Source organism: Malania oleifera, chromosome 8 (assembly GCF_029873635.1).
Source record: "Malania oleifera isolate guangnan ecotype guangnan chromosome 8, ASM2987363v1, whole genome shotgun sequence".
Taxonomy (NCBI): Eukaryota; Viridiplantae; Streptophyta; class Magnoliopsida; order Santalales; family Ximeniaceae; genus Malania; species Malania oleifera.
Window position 1 is genome coordinate 14277096 of NC_080424.1, and position 21165 is coordinate 14298260.

Consider the following 21165-nt stretch of genomic DNA (forward strand, 5'->3'; position numbering starts at 1 on the left):
TATATATATATATACATCAAGAATAAGATTATTTTTTATTACATGATAATATATTTATTATTGTCATTTAATAAAAACATTTTAATGTTAGTTAAAATAATAAGAACATAATTATCAATTAAAATTTTAATTAAAAATATTTTTAATTTTAGTGTAAAACATATTAGAAACTAATCATATATTTTAACATATTAATTAGTGATGCAATATAATTCAATTTTAAAATTAAGAAAAAAAATCGTCTATTAATTATTGGATCTAAAATTATTAATATATCATCTCATGATTGTTATATATATATATATATATATATATATATATATATATATATATATATATATATATATATATATATAAATATAAATATAAATTTCCAATACACTTATAATAAAAATTGCAATAGAAAAATTAAATGGAAACCGAACAAAATTAAAATACATACCTCAAATTTGGGAGTTTGAAATAAAAACTTTCAATCAATGATTTGAAGGTAATTCGGACTAAATAATGTACACTAACAAATCAACCAATCAATCAAAGAATATGTATTTTCCTCTCAAAAAATAATGAGCTTAGTGTTTCCAATGCCTTACCCCATCTCCTCCTTTTATAATCTTCCTCCTCAAGCAACTACTGCCAGCAACGGTAACCCAGCAACCGTTGTTCGCCAACGGTAACCTGTAACGCGAAGCCTCTGCTCTCTGCTCTGCAACGTGAAGAAAAATGAAGCAAGAAGGGGCTGAAGAATGGGCGAAGGAAATCTTGCAAGACCAACTTGCGAGATTTGCCACGCATCAGTTCAGTAAACTTCTGCACAGCAAATCTCACAGGTTGGTCCTGCGAGATTTGCATAGCCCCGTGTCACGCATTACCTTCCTGCTCGCTAGTCGCTTTAAATCTCACAACTTGGTGTTGCGAGATTTGTTCAGCCCCGTGCCATGCGTCACCTTCCCACTCGCCCATCAGTTTAAATCTCGCAACATCAAGTTGTGAGATTACGTGAGCATCAGTTTGAAAAATTTTTTTCCAATAAGAGTATTATTTAATATTTTATTTCTTTTTAATAAAATAGGAAAAAACTCGAAAAAGTTCTCTGCCACATGCACCCAACCCCACCCTCCTAACAATTGGTTAGGTTGTGTTTGGCAGGCATCTGCCTGTTTTCTTTCTTTCCCTTAAGTCGTGGGGCCACATTCTTGGCCTCCAAACAGTGCACCAACACTCTTATGGGATTCTATATTTTGATTTAGCTATTTTTGAAATAAGGAATGCGCATCCATATGTACTTGCTTTTCCTGTAACGGTGGTCTAGTTTGAAAATAGTAATAATTTCTCATAATAACCCATTAAAAAAGTAAGGCATTTAGGGTAAATTTTTTTAGGTCCTATCATGGGCTGACACGTGTGGGAGTCCACTCTGGTCGTTTTAGTCAACTTAATTTGATCATGTCAACTAGAGTAGACTTATTGACCTTCATTTAGATTGGTTGAACAGGTTTGACTTTTTTGGACCGTCAATTTATTTTTTCTTTAAAAATTAAATTGTTATTTTTAAAAACTAAAAAATAAATAAATAATAAAAAAAATCATAAAAATAAAAAAAAATTAGAAAAAAGAAACAAAATTATTTGAGTCATTTTTTAATTATATAAAAATAGAAAAATAAAATACCAAACTTAAGTAAAAGGGAGGAAAAATTCTTTAAAAATCCCAAAAAATTGTAGGAAAATTCTAAAAAATTCTAAAAAATTATTGAAAATTTTGAAAAAAATATGGGAATGCTTTAAAGACTTTTTTGGTTGAGTTTGATGAATTTTTTTTATCATTCCCTTTGTAATTTCTCATAACCAAGTGACTAAAATTTTAATAATAAATTGTAATTTTGTGAAATTATAAATTATATTATTTTTATTTTAATTATCAAGTAAATATATGATAAGGAAGTATTACTTATGTTAATTAATTAATAACTTTTGTTTATGTAATTGTTCATTAATTTTATCAAATATTTAAATTCTTAAACTTTAAGAAGGTTAAACTTGAAAAACAACAAATATTCAAATACTAGATACCAAACAGTTAAAAATAATTTAAATTTCAAATTCAATTACCCATTCAACTTCAATTCATAACTAGTTTACAAAATTATATTTGAATTTAGTGTGCAATACTTAACACTTAATTTTACCAAATGCTCTAATATGGTTTAATTTCATCTCTACATATACTACCAGAAAACTCCAACAAGATCAATGTAAACAAGAAAACTAAGAGTCAATATTGCGTGCTTGTGTGTGTGTGTGTCTATATATATATATATATATATATATATATATATATTTCTGTTTTGATTTTTATTTTTCTATAGTAAAGAAACAAATTATGAAAAAAAAAAATGCATTTGTTATTTAATTTGTCTGTCTTCTATTTATGTTGTTGGTTTTAGATGTTTTAAAAAACTGAAAATCAAAATTTGATAATTTTTTTTTTTGTTTTGGCAACTTGTTGTGAGGATACTTTAATATCTAAAATTAACTTTTTAAAATTAAATCCTTCATTTTATATGTAATTTTTAATTAATATAAAAATAAAATAACCATGTAAATTTAAAACATAATTAAAATAAAATTATCCATAATTTTTTTAAATAAAAATAAGAAAAGCATATAAAAAGTATTTTTTTTTATTTTTCATTTGCCATGTATAATAAATTTATTCTTGTAAAATTTAAAAATATAATAATTAATTAAAATAATTATATTAAATTTTAACATTTCTATTTGTATTCTTTTGTACTTTTACTATTTTACTCATTTTATTACTAAAATTCGATGCCAAAAACGGAAATCTAGCAACATATAAATGAACAATATGTTTCTTCGCTGTCATAACCAAAAATGATGCCAAAGAGAAATCCTTAATTTTAATGATTTTGAATTAAAAACAAAACCAAATTATAAAAATCCAATCAAAATTTTTGTACAAATAAATAAATAGTGTAGTTATTGTAATGACTCACAGCTAGAATGTGTTTATTAAAGCAAATTCATTAAATACATGATTTGGCACATAAAAAAATAATTATTTTTTTCTCAAAAATATATTAAATTGGTAAATTTAATTTTATATTCTTTATTCATAATTATCCGATCTGAAGGTGCTCGTGGCAGCTAGTTAATAGAGTACCAAAACATATTTTTAATAATTTATCAAAAACAAAGTTTATGATTTATTTTTGTTAAGCTTCAAATTAAATATAATTTATATAAAAAAATTTATTGATAAAATCATAGAACATGCATGTATCATAATGTTTTAAAAGATTAAATAATCAAATATTTGACCTATCAAAAAGGTACGTCTTTGACTGTAACTAATAATTAACATAAATAAGGCAGTTTTAATTCATATCATAATATTAATTAATGAGTTAGTGCCATAAATGACATCCTTCATTAAAAGATAATGAGAGATTACCATATTTGAACAATTTTCTATACAAGTTCCTTCATTAATTTCTTCCATATAATTCATTTCTTCCATATAATTCTCCCATCTCTATATATAGAACTTCAGCGCTACTCCTCAATATTATTCGTATTGAAGTTTCAAAATTGAATTTCGAAATGGCAAAGGCTTATCTTAGATTTCTCTTGGTAGCATTTGCTCTCATCCTGAGCAGTAGTTGTATCCATGGAGGAAGGAATTCAGCCAGAAAAGGAACGATCAAAACCATCCATGTAATTCCATGAATGCTTCATATTCTTGTTTCAAAGAAAAAACTTACAATTTTAAAGTTTCAGGGTTAGCAATAGCAGTTTATTAATTTATTGGTATTTTGCAGAGTACGGATGGTGATATTATCGATTGTGTTGATATCTACAAACAACCTGCTTTCGATCATCCACTACTAAAGAATCATAAAATACAGGTTTTTTCTCCCCACCCCTCCCCCCCCCCCCCCCCCCCCGACCTACACTATATAGCTAGGCTTCATCTAATGTTGTAGGTTACTAATTATTGCTGTCATTTTTTGCTGGGTAGAGAGAGAGAGAGAGAGAGAGAGAGAGAGAGAGAGAGAGAGAGAGAATTAGCATGCATGAAAGATGTTAGTGTAACTTGTCTTCAATATAATTAGTTTTGGGTTTTACAGATTGAACTAGGTTTCATTCCAAGTCAATGGAACCAAGAAAAGCAAGAGAGTGTGGTTAGGCAGACTTGGCATGAGAGTGGTGAGTGCCCAGAAGGAACAATCCCCATTAGAAGATCAACGACATCAACTCCAGTTAGAAGATCATCGACATCAACTCCAGTTAGAAGATCAACATCATCATTAGTGTCATCTCCATTTCCATATTCCATTCAACCCAATTTTAGCTTCCGAGGTGAACCATATGAGGTATTGCCACTATTCCTTTCACTTCCAATGGATCTACATACCCATTTTGTGGGCATCAAGTAGCAAGACTTAATTTTCTTGGTACTACTCCCTAGGTTTTTGAAATCTCAAATTTAGATAGGGAGTTTTTGAATTGTTCATTTTTATGAATTTTCAAAAAAAAAATTATCTACACTAATTTAAAATATTAATTATCTAAACTAATTTAAGCATGTTTGATGGCAATAGTCAATCTTTTTTGTACTCTTTCTTGCCTCTTTTTCATGATTTGAACTTAAGACCTTCAATTTAAAAGATAAATTTTTTTTTGCAAAAAATAAAAATAAAAATAAATTAATACCTTCTACAAAGCCTAATAGAAAAACTAGACCCTAATATTTGAAAATGAAATCTAATCCTCTTAACTACTTATAAACACATTATTAAATGCTTAAATTGGCAACAATGTATAATGTTTACTATAAAGAAAAAGAAAAAGAGAATAAAACAAAAGTTATTTTGTAGTTTAAACTTACTACAAAGAGAGGAAGGTTCCCAAATCCATTTTCCATAGGGTATTTGTAGACTCAATTCTTACATTAAATAATGCTTAAATGAAATAGTTGCAAATTACTATGCAATTTTTTTAAAAGAAAATCTGCAAGATTCACTTTTAACATATGTAAAATTTTCCCTTACTACACATCCAGTCATACATATATTTAATTTTTAAAATTTTTATTTATTTTTTCTCTAAAAGGAATTATACTATATAAGTTAGTATATTTTTATAATTCATGAAATAAAAATTAAAAGATTCTATAATCGATAAGATTCATTAGGCACAAACAAAAAGAGACAAAACTTTAATGGAAAGAGCTAACACAAAAGCACCTTACATAGATTATGACCATCAATCTTTAATTAAGTACATATGTACAAAAACAACTTGTGCATAAAAATTTAAAGAGGTAAGCTCCATTTTGGGCAAAATCTTCTAAATGAATGGTTTGCCCATTCAAAGGCAACAAATGACTTGGATTATTTTATAAAATAAATCATAAACTCCACTTCCAAATCTCGAACAACCTCGATGACATCGAAAATCTAAAGTAATTACACCATAACGAATTAGCGCCCATAACCAATCTCCTTGATAAATCTATGAAAAAAAAATATTTCAAATAAAATAATAAAGTATGGTCTAGTAAGGCATTTGGGCTAACAACAGAAGTTCATCTAGTCCAAACTATTTGTGAGAAAAAATAATTGCTAACCATTGAGATAAATACGAATTTGGACATATTACAATTCTCTTGGCATGACTTTATATATTTTGTGGATGAATAGGAAGGGTCAAGGTAGACAATATTAATAAAGAAACTAAAGTTACATTTAGTTTGTGGAATCCTTATTCCCAAGAATAGATTAAATTTAGTAGTTAATTACAATTAATTATACAAAAAATTAAATTATTACTATATTATAAATAATAATGTGAAACATTTTATGAGTACATAATAAGGAATAAATAGAGAATAATTATTCCTAAATTTCATTGCAAGGATTTCTATTCCATTTTTATTACATGTTGAATGAAATAATTAGCAATATATAAGGAATTACTATTCGCTCGATTCCAGAAATTTAAAATATATTATATGTTATTCCAATGAATAGCGATAGGTTGGGAATTGGAAAGGTAGCATTTAGGAAGTTTAAAATATTGAAAATATAATTGGAGAGGCAAAAACTGAAGCATATCATATAAAGAGTAGAGTTAAAAATCTATATGATCATTTAATCTTCTTAATTAGGGACAACACCTCGAAATTAAATTTAAATATACATATTTGTAAGAATATTATTGACTTATTAGAAGTAGACTACCATGAATATGATTTTAAAGGAATAGTTTAATTGGTATTCAATTTGAATTTTGGGATACATTTGAAATTACAATTTTCATAAATACATAATGAAAGATGAAATTGTCAATATAATTTGTAGAGGTCTACCAAATATCTGTCTTTAATCTTTCAGAAATAGTTTAATTTAATTTGTATTGAATTTTGCAAGTTTTATGGGTTTTGGGAGCCCCTGAACACTGCATAGGGATAGGGTGTTTCATCACTCACAAAACTATTCTCCTATGCTGTTTTTCCTTCCACACTTGGGGCATGGAATGAATTGAAGTTTCAAAATTTCGGTGCTAGTTAAAATGACACTAGAGAGAGGGATTCAGGAAGATATTTTAAAGAGGGAGTGATTCGACAGCATGGAGATGAGGGGAAAAATGGACAAAGCGAGAAATGTTGGGTTGGTGAATGAAGAAGGGTTTTTTAGAGTAGAAAGTTTAGCAAGGCAAGAAGGAAAGGAGAAGGGGCAAGGTCGAGGCACTAGCTAAGGAGCCCCTCACAAATCTATGGGAGTCAATATTTTCCTAGCCCCTCCCCCAAATCTAAGCCTTTTTTAAAAATAATATAATTAAATAGATAAGTAAATTTATATAGAAATACTAAAAATTTAATAATGCAAGAAAATAAAAAGAAGGAAAATTCACAAAAAAAAAAAAAAGAAGATTAAATTCATTAAAAATCCTAGAAAATTACCAAAAAAATGTAAAAGAAAAAATCTTAAAAAAATTTTAATCCTCTAGACTCCCTTTATCATGCAATTTGAGATTTGTTTGGGTTTGATATCATATTTTCTTCTTACTACTTATGTGTATTAGTTAGCATGTCTAACACGTTATACTTATGTTGAATATTTTATTGTGTGTTTTGTATTCATTACATCTCTTTCATGTTTTATATGACCATGTGTGGTGCATATACTCCCAATAAAGAGAATCAATAATCAAACTTTTGTAACCTATCATATTTTCTTGTTAATTATGTATATTAGTTAGCATGTCTAACATGCTTTACTTCTGTTGAATGTTGTATTGTGTGTTTTGTATTCATTACATCTTTTCCACGTTTTATATGACCTTGAGTGTGGTGCATGTACTCCCTATAAAGAGAACCAATAATCAAAATTCTGTAACCTATCATATTTTCTTGTTAATTATGCATATTAGTTAGCACGTTTAGCATGTTTTACTTATGTTGAATGTTGTATTGTGTGTTTTGTATTCATTACATCTCTTTTATGTTTTATATGAGCATGTGTGGTGTATGTACTCTATTGTGCAAATCAATGCGCAACGGAAAAACTGAATCACACAATGCAACAACCAATGATGAAATATATAGAAAACATAATCACGCAAATTATATGAAAGTAATAAAACAATGACACGAAGAATTACGTGATTCGACAATGCCTACATCCACAGGAGCAAACGACTCTGAAATTTTACTATCTTGTGTCAAAAGACATTGAGTTACAACATACAATATTGTATGTATAACCATCTCAGAGGTTTTTCCCCTGAAACTCAACCTATTCAACTTCGCAATTCAAAATTCGAAAAATACCATTGAGTAACCGAGCCAAATCGTTGACGATTTCAGACAAACCGTAAACGGTCTAATGCCGAGACCAAATCATCAAAATAACTCTGCAAAACCGTCAACTATTTCCTCTTACCCTAAACAAAACCATCGACGGTTTCAGGTAAACCGTCGTCGGTTTCTTCCTGCAAGTCTGCGTTTTGTTTTTCCACCATGTTTTCTTCGTACATTCGTTCCACTCAACATATGAGCCACATATATATTACAACAATCTCTACTTGGAAAATATACACCCCTTAGGAGAAAATCGAAAACATAACCTGCAACTCCACTTGGGATAATAGGTTAGGACCATCTTTTGTCTAACAACTAGATATATTAAGTAAGTCCAAGCAATACTTGAACTTATCTGTGGTAACAGACTTTTTCAATACCTCTGTTGCATTCTCAAAAGTGTGAACTTTCTCAAGCAAGTGTTCGCCAGAAGAGACCAATTCCTATATCTTGTGAAACCTCGCGTCTATGTACTTGGTTCTCGCATGATATACTTGGTTCTTTGCCAAATAAATGACACCCTGACTATCACAACGCAGTTGAACTCACTCAAACTTACTGAATACCCAGCTCATTGACTAAACTTATAAGCCACAATGCTTCTTTGGCAGCTTTGGCGACTGCTATATACTTTGACTTAGTTGTTGATAATACAATTAGAGACTGTACCATGACCTCCAACAAATAGGCCCTCCCACAAGGGTGATCAAACACATACCCTGTTGTAGACCTTCTGTCATCCATGTCCCTTGCATAGTCTGTATCCACATATCCCACAAATAACAGATTACTCTGTTACTTACTGAACATGATGTCATAGTGTGAAGTACCCTGCAAGTATCTGAAAATCCACTTGATTGCATCCCATTGTTGTCTACCCGGTTTTGAAAGAAACTTACTCACCACATTGATAGGTTGTGTCAGGTCCAATCTTGTACATACCATAGCAAACAATAAACATCCCACTGCACTACCATAGGGGATTTTTGACATGTCACCAATATCATCATCCGTCTTTGGGCACTGGGCAGTAAACAGTTTAAAATGATTCCCCAACGATGTACTTACCGATTTTGCATTAACCATACTAAACCTCTCCAACACCTTCTCCACAAAGCTACCCTGAGATAACCACAATATCTCTAAAGTTCTGTCCTTACGAATCTCCATCCCAATAATCTTCTTGGCTGCACCCAAATCTTTCATGTCAAACTCTTTACTCAATAGAGTTTTCAATTGATTTACCTCAGTTATATCCTTCACATCAATCAGCATGTCATCAACATAAAGCAATAGAAAATTGAGTGAACTGTCCTCAAGACTCTTCACGTAAATGCAGCAATTATATTCACATCACCTGTAGCCAATTCGGATCATGTAGGAGTCAAAAAGTTTGTAGCACTGCCTCGGAGACTGCTTTAGCCCTTAAAGTGACTTCCTCAGTTTACAAATCAAGTGTTCCTGTCCAGGTTGACTAAACCCTTCTGACTATACTATGTAAATTAACTCCTCCAAGTCACCATGGAGAAACACTGCCTTTACGTCCATTTTGATCTAAATGTGTATAGAAATGTGCCACCAATCCCAACACTACCCTGACGGAAGTGTGTTTAACCACATGGGAGAAGATCTCATCATAGTCAACTCCTTTCCTCTGTAAGTAACCCTTTACTACTGATTGATTCTTGAACTTCTCCTCTTTCTGCTTCTTTCTTCCTATACAACCTCTTGCATCCTATCACCCTCTTCCCTTCTGGAAGCTTTACCAACTCTCACGTCTGGTTCTTATGCAATGACTCTATCTCCTCCACCATAGCACCCATCCATCTACTTTTCTCTTGGCTGTGCACCAGTTGGAATTGGTATATTCCCAAGAGGGGGTGAATTGGGTATTTAAAAAAATTTCTCCTAGGTCAATTCAGATTTCAAAAACAGTATTACACAAACCTAGGGTCTTTCTATATAATCATAAACCCAATTAAATATTCAAACAATCAAACACAAACATTCAAGTGCTGAAATTTAAATTATGTAAATTAAAACCAGGCACAAGAAATGTTATCAGGGTTTGGCCAACACTACCTACGTTCACGCCTCAAGTTCACAAGCAAGAGGATTCCACTATAACTCGCTTAACGGATGGAGCGACATCTAATATAACACTTTACCAGGATGGTGCAACTAGTTCTCTTAACCGGATCTGAACTAGTTCGGGACTATTCACAGGGCTAGTCTCCCTCGTCCGATCATATGTAAGGAATGTAACAGATAATCAAATATTGTGTACAAGGAAATGCTTCTAATACAAGCAGATGTGTACAATAATAAGCACAGATACACTCACGTATGATATGCAAATAAGCTCAATGTGAGAATATGATTTTCACAAAAATAATCTTTGAATAAATATGTGTATGATGAGTGCTCAAAGATTTTATGCCGAAATAATAAATTTCTCCAAAAATATTTTTCTAAATAAAGTGCTGGATAATTTATGGTTTATGGCTCAAAAATATTTTCGCAAGCACAAGCCAATGAGCCTTTGAATCTTGCAATGGATGTGCAAGATTCACAAGCAAATAATCTTAACTCCCAATAATATTTATCAAATGAAATATGTGGGAGAAACTAAGATAATACTCTCAAACTAAGGTATAAAAGATATGTGCAAGATGAGAGTAAAAATGACTTTGATTTGTAAATCGAATGCCCAAACCAAGGTTTAAAACTATGCTCTCTTGAATGATTTATCAAAGAAATAATAAAAGAGAGTATAAGTAGTATGCTTTGAAAAAATTGAAAGAATTTGAGCAATAAGAGGAGTATGAAAATTTCAAAGAATTTTTCTTAATGATTTTTTCTAATCCTATGCTAATTAAGACAAATGAAAGGGTATATATAGATATTGCTAAAAATATAACTGTTGGGGACATCAAGGGTATTTTGAAAATTGTTTAATTAAGTTTAATGAAAATTAACCCTAATTTACTGCGGTCAAAATTTTCCAACCCGAAAGGTTTCGATCGACCATATTATTGAGTTCAGTCGACCATGACCATTTTGAACTGGAGATGTGGTCGATCGTATCAAGGCGATTTCGAACCCTTCGAGGTTTGATCGACCACGACAAGTTCGGTTGACCATTTTCTAAGGTTCGATCGACCAAGTCAATTTTGAACTAATGGTTCGGTTGACCAAGTTGTTGGGGGTTAGACACGTGTGAGTTCGGTCAACCGTGCAAGGCATGTTCATTTCAAAACGGTCGACCGTGAAGTCAACATTTTGACTTCTAGTCAGTTCGGTAGACCAAGACTTTTGTACTGCTTAGGGTTTGGTCGACTAAAGCTTTAAATTTGGTCAACTTTATCAATTTGGTCGACCAAGGTCAAATGACCTTGCAATGGTCGGTCAACTGAGGCTTTTAATTAAGCCCCAAAACCTAGCGTCGGTCAATAAGTTTTTGTAAACTTCGTTTTAGTCATAATCTTTAACCCTAACTAGTTAGTTATTTAAGAAATGAATTTTTGTATAAAGTGCTAATCCCTAGTGCCAGTCTATGGTCATCCTGAGCTTATCATCTATATCACACATGTGATGCATTATATTATAAACCAAATATAAAAAACTAAAATGCATTTACAATCATAATAAATATTTTCTTCTTTACTCTTCTGTCTTCCGTGGAAAACGCTAATGGATGTGAACTTTAAGGTCTTCTGGCTTCCATTATCCTTTCCCTTATGTGTGCGCTAACATATTAAGTCTGGTCAAAAACTAGATACACACATAAGAAACTTGTTGTTTGTCATTATCAAAACCAAGGATCAAACTCAAAAAATCAACACACCACCTCTTAAAGTATAGCAGGATCCTTGCTACTAGTGATAAGTGCATAAGACAAGAGATCATCAAATCCATTAATGGGCGGTGGCCTGATAGTGTGTCTGGATTTGTGCATAGTTATACTGTGATCCTTATGGTTTACAGAGCTAGAACTCCCTACATTCTTAACATTGTCATCTCTACCATGAGCCTTTAACTCCACTTGCACCACATGCTCATTTCTACTCCAGTTTTCTAGAACCTATTTCTCTTTTTCTTCCTCCTGAGTATCCATGGGGGTTTCTTTTTTTTTTTTTTTTCAAAAACCACGTCTCTACTGATCACTACCTTGTTTGTCATTGGATCCATAGCTTAAACCCTTTCACACCTTTCTGATACCCTAGAAAAATGCACCGTCTAGCCTTTGCATCAAATTTCGATATTTCCTCACTAGAAATGTGCACACAGACTGGACATCCAAACACTTTTAAACTAGAGTAGTCTACCGCACTGCCTATCCATACCTCCTCTGCAACTTTCCTATCCAGTAATGCCTTTGGTGATTGGTTAACCAAGAAACACGCCATACTCACTACCTCGGCCCAGAAATTCTTTGCAAGCCTTGCATTTAACTTGAGATACCGAACCCTTTCAACTAGAGTTCAGTTCATCCTTTCTGTTTTACCATTCTATTGTGGTGTCATGTGTACTATAAAATGTCTCCTTATGCCATGCTGCTCGCACAACTCCATGAACCTCAAATCAGTGTACTCAGCTCCATTGTTTGACTTGAGGCATATAATCCTCCTCCAGGTCTAGTTTTCCACCTCAAATTTCCACAATTTAAACTTGTCAAATGTCTCTGACTTGCGACGCATAAAGACACCTAGACCTTTCATGAGTAATCATCGATAAAACTCATGAAGTGCATATTTCCACCCCGTAATGCTACCCTCACCGACCCCCAAACATCCGAATGAATGTAGTCAAGAATCCCCTCCATCTTGTGAGTGGCTGTTTTGAACTACACCCTGTTTTGTTTTCGAAGAACACAATAATTGCAGAAATTCAGCCTATATATTTTGACACCCTTCAAAAAATTTCTCTTACAAAGTTCCATTATTCCACGCTCACATATATGCCCTAACCGCATATGCCACAAAATAGTATTATCTAACTTAGTAGCTGCAGTTCCACCTACAACTGTAGTACCTAGTAGTGCATAGATATTTCTCACTAATTTATGTCCCTTTATCACCGTTAGAACACCTTTACCCACTTTCATTACCCCACTTTTCAAACTTGTAACTAAACCCGCTACAATCTAAAGTGCCCAATAATATTAAATGCTTCCATAAATCAGGTATGTGCCTAACATCACATAATGTTCTCACAACACCATCAAACATTTTAATTCTAATATTTCCTATTACAACAATTTTGCATGAAACATCATATTTCTCATCTGAATAGAACCAGAATTTACTGACCTGTAGGTGCTGAACCAATCTTTGTTTGGTATCATGTGATAAGAGTATGATGAATCTAGGATCCAAGAATCCGTGAGGCAATATGAACCCGATGAAACAAAAAGCATATCACCATCATCACTCTCTGAGTCTCCTTCTTCCACTACATTCGCCAATTTTGAAGAACCTTCTTGATTTTCTATATTCACCTTCTTCCTTTTCGAGCACTCCGATTTTATAAGCCCCTTTTTTTTCTGCACATAAAACACCATTTGTCCTTCTTCTTCCTGGACTACAACCGAGACTTGTTATTACTAGATCCACTCCGGAACTTGCTTCTCCCACGTTCCTGGTTACCCTTCACCATAATCCATTCACCTTGTGAAATCTCATCGCTGGCTTTCTTCCTCTGATGAAAACCAAACAGAGCGCTTGTAACCTTTTCCAAATTCAAGGTTTCTTTTCCCCATGTTAGAGTTGTAACTTGATTTTCATAAGTATGAGACGTAGGGAAAGAATTTAATAGCATTAACGTCTTGTCTTCTTCCTTGAACTTCACATCAACCCGCATCAAATCACTTATAACTTGATCAAATATATTGATGTGTTGTTTCAAATCAGAACCCCCTACCATCTTAAGCGAATACAATTTCTGCTTAAAATATAACTTGTTCATCAAATACTTGGACATATACCGACTTTCCAGTTTCTGCCAAACAATCGTTGGAGATTCCTCATCCATAACATGATACAACACGTCATCAGCCAAACAAAGCTTGATAGTCACCACAACCTTCGCTTCCAACTCCTTCCAACTTGTTTCATCCATTCCTTCCAATTGACTTCTGTGTAATGCCTTCACTATACCCTACTGCACTAACAAATCCTTAACCCTCTTCTGCCATAGTCCGAAGTTTCTCGATCCATCGAACTTGACAACATTGAACTTTGTGGAAGAAATCTTAGAAGTCATTGTAACTGACTCACTCTAAAAATAAGCAACGCAAAGGTTATCCCAAGTATAGGAGTTTTGTCATATAATATTTAACCCAAAGGTCAGATCGTCTCCTTAGGAAATGCAAATTAATTTAAAACTTGTGTAAAATAGTTTACTGAACATGGTTCAAATTCGATTTCTTGGGATTTTTTTTGAAAGCTTGTGATGAAATTGAAACAATGCAAAATCTAAACTATGAATCTAACATGCATAAAATTAATAACAAGAAACGAGAAATAGAAAATAAACGACGGGAATTAAACACAACTCATACTTCACACTCAATGATTCATCCACAGAATAAGATAGACGATAATAAAATTAAATGCGAAAAACAATCTTGCATTTAAACATTAAGACAAGAAATAAAATCTACGTTTGAAATTTCAAATAAAAGCCCAAAGTCGAAAACTTTATTACTCAACTTAAGCATTCAACCATAAAATCAACTATTAAAAACTAATTCAAAATCTAAACTTAACACAATCAAGAACTTAAACAAAAAATTAAACTAAATCTAATAATAGATTCAAACAAAAAATAACTAAATTAACTTGAACTTCTACGTTAAACTAACTTAAGCAAATGCTTCGAAAGTAAATTAAACTTAAATACCGACTTAAACAAAAAAAATTAAACTTCAAATAAAAGCTTGAATAAAATAGACTTAAACAATATAATTAAATGACAATGAAATAAAGAAAAGAGACAAAATAAATGAGAGAGAGAGAGAGAGGGAGGAGAAGGCAGGCTGTGAGAGAGTTCTTGGTGTTTCCCCCAACGGCGCAACAATACTCCAGAATCCCCCTCAACGAAAAGCTAAAAAGAAACCCTAAGAATAAAGCCTACCAAAAGCAGCTGCTCCTTAACCCTACGGCTGCCTCCTTTTTATAAAAATGTCCACAACACTCTTTTGAGGCCTAGCCCATGCTCCAATCTCCTGCTAAAACCAGCTTCATGGCCGGTTCTTCAATATCCCAATACCCCTATTTGGGCTCACGACCCGGCCTCTCTTAAAATTCAGCTACACAGCCAGCCCAGCTAGCCCACGATGCATGCATGCATGGGTTTCATTTCACGTGCGGCTTCCTCATCATTTAATGGCCCATTATTTGCATTTGAAGCCCAGCATTGATGAGCTCCACCACTACCTTTCACGTGCGCACACGGTTCACGCATACGGCCTCTCTTCATGCACATGGTCTTGATTTGGACTCCAGCTCACGTACATGACTCACGTACATTTTTAATTTCAACTTTAATGTCCAAAAATTGTCCTACAAATATAAAATTCTAAAAATTAGTAAATTATCAAACAACGACTCAAATATTATAAATGGAACTCAATATTAAAATATGGGACATAATCAAGCATTTAATTAAAATTATAATCTTTAATGCATGAATTTAAATGCCTAATTACGCAACTTGACGCTATCAAATCTAACTCTGATACCAATTTATTGTGCAAATCAATGCACAGTGGAAAAATCGAATCACACAATGCAGCAACCAACGATGAAATATACAGAAAACACAATCACGCAAATTATATGAAAGCAATAAAATAATGACAAGAAGAATTATGTGGTTTGACAATGCCAACATCTACAGGAGCAAACGGTTGTGAATTTTCACTATCTTGTGTCAAAAGACATTGGTTACAACATTCAATATTGTATATATAACCCTCCCATAGGTTTTCCCCTCGAAACCCAACCTAATCAACTTCCCAATTCATAAAACAACGCTAAGTAACCGAGCCGAACCGTCGACTATTTAAAGCCGACACCAAGCCGTCAAAATAACTCTGCAAAGCCGTCGACTGTTCCCTCTTACCTTGAACAAAACCGTCAACAGTTTCAGGTAAACCCTTGCCGATTTTTTCCTACAAGTCAACTTCTTTGTTTTTCTACCATATTTTCTTTGTACATGCATTCCACTCAACATAAGAGTCACATATTATAACATACTCCCTAAAAAGAGAATGAATAATTAGACTTTTGTAACCTGTATGTATGTATATATCCTAAAGGAGAATTATCTAGTGAATCTTTTGGATCGAGGAACTCAATAGAGGTTTTGGTTGTCTTGCCTGGTACTAAAACACCTAATAATTAATTCAAAAATGAAATTTCGAGAATGAGCAGTTTATCTCATCAGGTTTTTTAGATGAGATGAAGTTTATATCCTTGAATAGAATTTGAGATGGGATTTGAGAAAATTCAATAATTGAAGTCTAGTGGTTATAGTAAATGTGAGTGAATTGAATGTCATAAGTCTAATCTGAGGTTAATTTGGTATCATTTGAGAGATAGGTACATAGTAGGTGTTAGTACCTCCCATTGGAGATAATTGTACTCTCAAATTTGACTTTGGTAGCTCAAGTCATGACTATCAATTCCTTTGGATCCATGATTGACTTAGAGACTAACTAATTGATAGTAATTAATTAGGTATTCTAAGATTACATGAGATGCAATAGATTAGTGATGACTTCGATCATTGGACATATATTTGACACATTTCTCAATCTCATTACACAATCCATAATGAGCTTGTCACTTGATTGAGATGATTTAGAGATTCACACTCTCATATAGGAGGTGCATGGTATTCTAGGACGTTGCAACACTTTTAACTCAGTTTGCTACACACACACACACACACAATCTCTCTCATGCGCACACACATATTTATTTGTTTGAGATGTGATTCATACTTTAAAAGGGTTATTTTTGCCCTCCATCCATGAACCCTTCCTCCCTTTTCCCTTGCAATATGGTATTAATTCGTGAATAGTATCATTATTTTATTGTATAAGGGTCTTATTTCGGGGTTTCATCACATTCAAGATGGATGTGTGTGCGTGTGTGCGCGCGTGCATGCCTGTGTGTCTTAAGGGTTGATACGATATTTTTTGGTTGAGAATATATTGAAGATTTCATATAAACTTTGTAGACATAGGTGAAACACATAAATCATTTTATATATTGTTCTTTTTTCTTATGTCTGTGCACAATCTTGTGGCATGTCTCAATACAATTTACATGTTTATTATTCTATCAAATTAAATTTTGTTAGTACCATATTTTTGTTATATCAATTGATCCAACTTCTTGTGTTCTGTTTTGCATATATATATATATATATGAAATCTAGTATGCTGTGGCATTTGAAAACCATGCGATGTACCGTGGAGCTTCAGCAAAACTTAACGTATGGAATCCTCGCACAAATGAAAATGAAAGAAGTTCAGCTCAAATTTGGCTTGTCGCTGGCTATATAGAGAACATAAATACTGTGGAGGTTGGATGGGCCGTAAGTCAATCTCTCAAGTCAATAACAAACTCTCTCAAGTCAATAACAAACTAACATTAGATCATAGTAATGCATGATGCAGTTAACTGGTTAAACAATCAAAATGCTAGCCAGTCAGATTTTCAATTCATCAAAAATTAGATCCAAAACCCATCTATTTTCATCAATTAACTAAACTTTAGATAATCAATAACTTGGGCTAATGCTGGCGGATAATCAAACCAAACCATATGATTTTTAAGTTATATTTTTCACATAAAAATTTAAACTTTATAAAATATATATGGTATGTATTTATTATATAAATATTTGAAACATCTATATAAAATATATTCAATTAACCATGGTATTTTAAAAATTCTGCTTTTTTTTTTCACCCCTAATTAATGCATAGTATACATTATTTTTTAAGCTTAAAGTCAATGCTGGGAGTGATGAACTATAGTAATTGGATGATGTGAAAATTATTTCACACGCATGATTGCAGGTTGATCCCGAGAGGTATGGTGATCACAAAACAAGGTTATTCGTATATTGGACGGTAAGTTAGGAAGTCTAATATCTTAAATAAAAATTTTAAAATTGTATTAAATTAGTCAATGGTTAAATCTCACCCATCAATTCAATTTTATGTAAAGCTTATTGGTTTTCATGTCATAATTAATTGCAGACAACTAGTTATCGACAAGGCTGCTTTGATCTTGAGTGCCCTGGTTTTGTGCAATTATCTCCAAAATATGCTCTGGGAACAGACCTACATCCTTTATCCTCTTATGAGGGACCCCAATATGAAATAAACATATTTATTATACAGGTAATGTTTTTCGCTCGCAAAAAAACAAAAAACAAAAAACCAAAGTATATTGTTTTTTTTTTGATAATTTAGGGACTCTAGCCATCATCATGTCACTTTGAATATTATGGTGCAGCACCAAACCCGATGAGTGAAAGTCGTCCGCCCATGGGCGCACTCCTAGTAATTCACCGGCGTAATACCTTAAGGGGGAATCGAACTCGTGACCTTAGGGTCACTGAAATTACAAGTCACTCTTACCACTTGAGCCGACTCAGTCAAAAAATGGCTCTAAAATAAACTAGCATAGAAAAATCTTCCTGCCTAAAGAAAGAAAATGACTGAAATTAGACTTCCGTGTTAATTTTTAAAGGATTAATTGAGTAACTTGTTATATTGATTGGCGGATCTATAAAGTCCCTTGAAATGATAAAATTTCTTTATATATATATAAATATAAAGTTTCATGTTTTTCTCTATCTTTAATTATCTAAAAAAAAAATTGATTTTATTAAGAGATATTTGAAATTGACCTTTTCACTAATAAATAATATATATTACGTTGATGCTACATGTATGCATAATATATATATATATATATATATATTTATATATTACTAAAGTTACAAGTCACTCTTACCATTTGAATCAATCTGACTGACATATTTTGCCTATGCACATTAGGCTCAATTATTTGAGTCTCGTGTCAATTTAGTATCTAGGTTTGAATATTAATATGACATAATGTACGTGAGGGCGGTGGTTTTCAGAATTTACAAACGGGGAATTGGTACCTGAAATTCCAAGACGTGATACTGGGATACTGGCCGGGGAGCCTTATGCAGGCAATGAAAAATGGGGCTGCGGGCGTGCAGTGGGGAGGGCAGGTGACGAACTTGAGATCAGGAGACCGTCACACTACGACTCAAATGGGAAGTGGGTATTTCACGCCAGGAGGCTTCCAGAAAGCGAGCTTTGTGAAAAAAATGGAAGTAATTTCCAATGGCGTGGTTAGAGATCCAGAGAACATCGACACGCAGGTGTCGAATGTCTTCTGCTACGATTTGCATGTTGCAATCAGAAATGACGACAATGGATTCTATTTCTATTATGGAGGTCCTGGGTATGGAACCGCCTGCACATCATGAGGCCCTACGCTATTGTTAATGCCCCGGAGAGCAAGCAAATAAATGAAGTACAAATTTATCTCCATGCATGCAACCATGCTTCCCCTTTTTTACTTTTTAATTTTTTTGTTGTCAAAATGCCTTTTTTCTCTTGGCGGATGGTACTTGTACGCACTATTTTGTCGAAACTTATATAACATGGTTGCATAAATATTCATTAATTCAATAAGATATGCAAACACATAAAAAAATTTGAATATAGGAAAAATGTAAAAAAAAATAAATAAATACAAAAAAAATAAAATAAAATAAAAAATAATGTAGACACTTCAATTTGTCCAAGGCTTTTATATTTCAAAAATAAAGATAAATTTTATTTTATATAGGAAAAAATACAAAAAAAAAATTATAAATACATAAAATAAAAAATATATACAATAAAAAAAGACAATTGAAGTTCTTCATGTTCGCACTTGCACACAAACACAATTCAAATTCAAATTAGACAATTTAGAATTTAAATCTAATTTACCTACTTAATTTTGATTGAATAAATTTAAATTTTGGTTAATCAAATTTAAGTTAGCAAGTTAGATTTAATTTTGATTTATTGATTTGAATTAGATTAGCTAATTAAATTACTCCTTGAGTCCTATAAATAGGAGCCTAAGACATGAGAGAGAGAGAGAGAGAGAGAGAGAGAGAGAGAGAGAGAGAGAGAGAGTGTGTGTTTTTCCTGAAAATTTAGGATTGTGAGTGTCTGCGTTGTCAGTTTTCCCTAAACTATTAAAGGGTGATTTCTAGTCCGATTGAGTTGATATTTTAACAAATGGTGCCTCACTCATCCTTCTTCATTTTATTTGGTCCGATTGTCATTAGAAGCTTGGAAAACTTTGATTTTTTTACTCGAACAGCAACTTTATTGTAGCAGTAAGGGTGTCTGCGCAGTCAGCTTGATCTAGACGATCAGGTGGTGAATTCTAATCCGATTGAGTTGAAATATTTACAGGTGCATATGAGCTACCCTTTTTAATTTTGATCGGTTATATTCTTATTTAGAACTTTTAAAATGTGGTTTTGTGCCTTGGATATTAGCCTCATGGCAGCAGCAGTAGCTTTAGGATTAGAGTTGTCTGAGCAATCAGCTTGATCTAGACAACTGCATGGTGATTTCTCCTCCAATTAAGCTACAATTTTTACAGGTTGTGCGTGACTAATCTTTATACATTTTGAGAGGTTAAATTGTTATTTCGAGCTTTGAAACTTTTATTTTGTGGCTCAAATTGCAGTCCCATTGCAACAGCAACTTCAGGATTGATAGCTTGCGTAGTCAGCTTGATCTAGATGATCGAATAGTGATTCCTCGTCTGATTGAACTAAAATTTTTACAGGTTGTTCATGATTCATCCTTCCTAATTCTGATTATTATTTGGAATTTTATAACTTTGGTTTTCTGGCTCGAACAGTGAGCCCATTGCAACAATAGCTTCAAGTAAGAAAAGTCTTTTAAAGTCCTATATTGTTTTTAGAATAAATTTTTAAAAATAAAAGGAAGGCCCCAGAGAGTGACATGTGTCATGGTGACACGTATCAAAGTGACGCTCTACAAATATCACCCTGCTACAGTTCTTTTAAAAATTAAAAAGATAAAAACAAAACAAAACAAAAATGTCGTGTGTCACCTTCGTACATGAGTGGACACGTGACACCTACTCGTTTAACCCAGTTCATTTTAAATAAATCGGT

The 21165-nt window shown here is 32.6% G+C and overlaps 1 protein-coding gene across 1 annotated transcript; it reads left to right on the forward strand.

The window, feature by feature from the left end:
• The first annotated feature begins 3626 nt into the window (after window positions 1–3626).
• On the forward strand, window positions 3627–19440 carry LOC131162589 (protein neprosin-like). Its single transcript, XM_058119202.1, has 7 exons — window positions 3627–3740; window positions 3845–3931; window positions 4154–4399; window positions 17341–17499; window positions 17987–18040; window positions 18170–18313; window positions 19063–19440. The coding sequence occupies exons 1-7, from the start codon at window positions 3627–3629 to the stop codon at window positions 19438–19440; spliced, it is 1182 nt and encodes a 393-aa protein (XP_057975185.1).
• The last annotated feature ends 1725 nt before the right edge of the window (window positions 19441–21165 follow it).